Source organism: Miniopterus schreibersii (assembly GCF_964146895.1).
Source record: "Miniopterus schreibersii genome assembly, chromosome: 1".
NCBI lineage: Eukaryota > Metazoa > Chordata > Mammalia > Chiroptera > Miniopteridae > Miniopterus > Miniopterus schreibersii.
In genome coordinates, this window is record NC_138101.1 from 82,305,998 (window position 1) to 82,309,477 (window position 3,480).

Genomic DNA, 3,480 nt, shown 5'->3' on the forward strand with positions numbered 1-3,480 from the left:
GTCGGCCTGGCGGCCTCGCTTTAATTGCTCTTGGACGACGTCCATAGCACCCGCGGCGCGCGGGGAACCCCTCGGTGGGTCTGAAACTAGGTTAAAGCAATTAGCATGCTGCCAACATATTGTCCTTCCGCAGGGCCGGGGTTCCCGATTGTACGCTGGAGGGCCGGGCCGGTACCCACCGTGGAGCAGCGACTTCCAGGGGCTGGCTCTAACTGCGCGCGGGAGGCCGGCCCGCGGGAAGGTGCGCGTCCGCCGCGCGCGGCCCTGCTCCGCACTTTCCCTTCGTGCCCGCAGTGTCCGAGCGCGCGCGGGGCCCCGGGTCAGCCACCGGAAACTCTGGCTTGGGCTCACAAGAGAAGGCGCCCCGAGGGCCGAGGAGGAGCGGGTCGTGGCGGGGGAGACCCCCACGCAGCCTGGGGTTTTCATGGCTTTCGGGCGTGGCGACCCGGGCCGCACCCTCGAGCCTCTCCCATCGCTAGGGGGCGGCCCTCCTCCCAGACCAGGCTGCTTGCCAAGGAAGACGAAATTCTGTTGGAGGCAAACCCAGTTTTAGAAATAACCCAGCTGCAGAAGTGGCTGAGGAAGAGGGCATGCACCTTCTTGCCTTACCTAAAGGACCCTGGATTTTGTTGGAAGGCATTGGAGGGGCCTCCAGGCCTCGTCACCCACAGTCGCCTGCCCCAGCTCCGTTAAGAGGAATACGTCTAAGTTCCACGTACCGGATGCTGCAGCTGCAGAAGGGACAGGCCACAGAGAAGCTCAAGAGCAACTAGCCAGTGGAAGCAGAAAGACCCCCTTCCAAAGGCCAGGCCCGAAACTAGCCCCCTGTTCTCACCGCACACAGAGAATTCAGCTCATACACTATGATTAAGCTGCATAGGGGTGACCTTGGGTAAGTCAAACATCATCTCTGAGTCTCAGTTTATCCCTCTGAAAAATGGAAATAAATACACTATAATCTACTTGCCTCATAGAGTGTTTGATGGGTGGGATAAAAATACAGGCAAAAGTCACTGTTTAGGGCTGGTGATGCAGAAGACGGACGCTCTTAGAGAGTTGGGGCCTAACCCTCTAATCCACTTCCTTTTAGTTAAATCTCATTAAAATGTGGTTTCTTACTAGATACCTACGTTGAGTCTCTGGTTCGGTTATCTTTTACAAAGTAAGTTAATTCTCCTTTTTAAAGATATAGCTACCCCCCCCCCATAATGTATTAAACAAATAACTTTTAGAAAAGGTGTAAATAGCATTTATTATCACTTAGAAATAAACCATATCTGTCAATAAATTAGCACGAAGTTTTCTAGCCAGAGTTCTTCCAACAACGTTCTGCCAAAGGTGCTGGGGGGAAATCATAGGCTATTGCATATTTTTAGAAAATCAGGATAAATTATATAAATTATATATTTAAAAAGAGAATCTATTTCATTAACTTGCCAGCATAATAAATAGATAAATAACAAACAGTTGATTGCCATTAGAAAAATGTGATTCTTAAATTACATTTACATTATAGAATTTACATGTGCAACATGCACAGAGACACAATCAGATCCTCAGCCAGGAGGGGATTTCTCAGGACACAAACTCAAAGGGCGGTTCGTTTTCTATGTTGTTGAAGGAAGATTTGCTGTTGAGCTTCCTGGGGTCCTCGGGGGTCCACACTTTGGCTGTTCGGATAACATTCTGTTCCTTGAGCTGTTTTTCATCAGTCCATGAGAGAGAATGTCCTGCAAGGGGGGGGAGGCCATAATCCGGGTCGCTGGGGGAGGGGGACCCTGAGGAGGTGAGAAGAGAAAACAGCGTGAGTGTCCAACTCTATTCCCCGCGGAGCCCTCCAGTCCAGTAGGGTCCATTCCCCGGCGCCTCCACAGGACATGCGTATTAGACTGTGTTAGAATGACCCTTTCCCTCCACTCCGCAAGCCCCCAGCGCCCCCTCCCCGGAATCCCAGGAGCTGCATGTCTATTGTGGTCGTGCGCCCTCTGAGCCGCGGTCAGAGTGGTGGAAAAAACCTGAGGAACGTCAGCCAGCTCCCCGCTCGAGGTCGCCGGTGCTCACGGACCATCTGTGCGTCCGTCGGTCGGCTTGTCAGTCTGTTCATCCAGCCCCTCCAAGGCCTCCCCGCATCCGTCCCCGTCTCCCTGAGCTTGAATGCAAACGTACTTACAGGTACCCCGATGGCAGATGATGACCTTCTGGGCCTGGCTGCCCGGGCTGTCTCCACCCAGGCGCCCGCCACCGCCGGGTCCCCGGCCGCCACCCGCGCCGCCGCCGCGCAGGGGCAGGTCCGCCTGCACCAATTCGCTGAGAAAATTGATGTAGCCGATGGCCAGGCGCAGCGTGTCCACTTTGGAGAGGCGCTTCTCGTAGGGCAGCGTGGGGATGTGAGAGCGCAGCCCCTCGAAGGCGTCGTTGATGGACTGCATGCGCCTCCGCTCCCGCACGTTGGCCGCCTGTCGCAGCTGCTGCAACTCGGCCTCTGAGCGCACCCGCCGCCTCCGTCGCGCCGCCGCCGCCGCCCCGCTCAAGCCGCTCATCCGGGCCCCAGGGGACAGCACTGCGGCCCGGGCGCACGGGTAGGCCAGGCACGAGGGCGGGGAGCCGGGCGAGTAGGGGAAGCCGCCGGGGGGCGCCCCAGCTTCGCAGCAGTAGACGCCGCCACCGTCGTCCGGCTCGCCGAGGCCCCCCGAGGGCGGCGGGGCGAGCGCGTGCGGGGCCGCCGAGGTTGCGGGCTGCAGCAGCAGGCACGCCCCGTCGCGGTAACAGTACTCGTGCAGCTGGTGGCTGAGGAACTCCACCTCGGCCTGCTCGTCAGCCAGCAGCTCATCGCCATCCTCCAGAGGGTCCCGAGAGGACTGGTCGGTGAAGAAGTCCTCTTCGTCAAAGTAAGGAGACGGGAAGGCGTCCAGGCCCCCGGGGAAGTGCTCTAGCAGCACCGCGTCCATGCTCTGCGCCTCCTTGGGCCCGAGGGAGGGACTGGTAGCCTGGGGTGGCTCTCCGGAAGTTTGTCCTAGTTTTCGCTCGTCTGGCAGTCTCCTTCCTCCCCGTCTCCCGGGTCCTTGAGCGGGAGGCAGCGGGGACCGCCCGTTGGCTCCCCGCCTCCGGCCTCCCTAGAGTGCCCGCGGCCGCTGGGCGCTGGCGGCACCCGCGCTGCGCTGGGGAGGGCTGTGGCCGACTTGCTGCAGCTGAGGGCCGGCACGCGAGGATTCTTATAACTACATCCACAGGCGCGTGCCAGGGACCCGCGGCGCCAGCCAATCACCGAGCCGGCAGGGAGGGGGTCGGGGGCCCGGCTGGCGGCGGGGGGGCCGGAGCGCCTCTCTTTGGGTTGAGAGCGCCTGCGGCGGAGAGGAGGCGGGCTCTGCGCTGCCTGGGGCTGCTCCGGCTCCTCCCGCGAGTACCTGCGGCGCGCCCCGCTCCAAAGGCACCTGCAGCCTGCGGCGCCGGCCGCCTGCCCACGCGCGCCCCGCAGAGCCG

At 60.2% G+C, this 3,480-nt stretch overlaps 1 protein-coding gene across 1 annotated transcript; it reads right to left on the reverse strand.

The window, feature by feature from the left end:
• Positions 1 to 1,575: 1,575 nt before the first annotated feature.
• On the reverse strand, positions 1,576 to 2,948 carry PTF1A (pancreas associated transcription factor 1a; the record flags this gene model as incomplete). Its single annotated transcript, XM_081159513.1, has 2 exons — positions 1,576 to 1,778; positions 2,171 to 2,948. 2 exons carry the CDS (start codon positions 2,946 to 2,948, stop codon positions 1,576 to 1,578), a joined length of 981 nt encoding a protein of 326 aa, XP_081015639.1.
• Between the last annotated feature and the right edge of the window lie 532 nt (positions 2,949 to 3,480).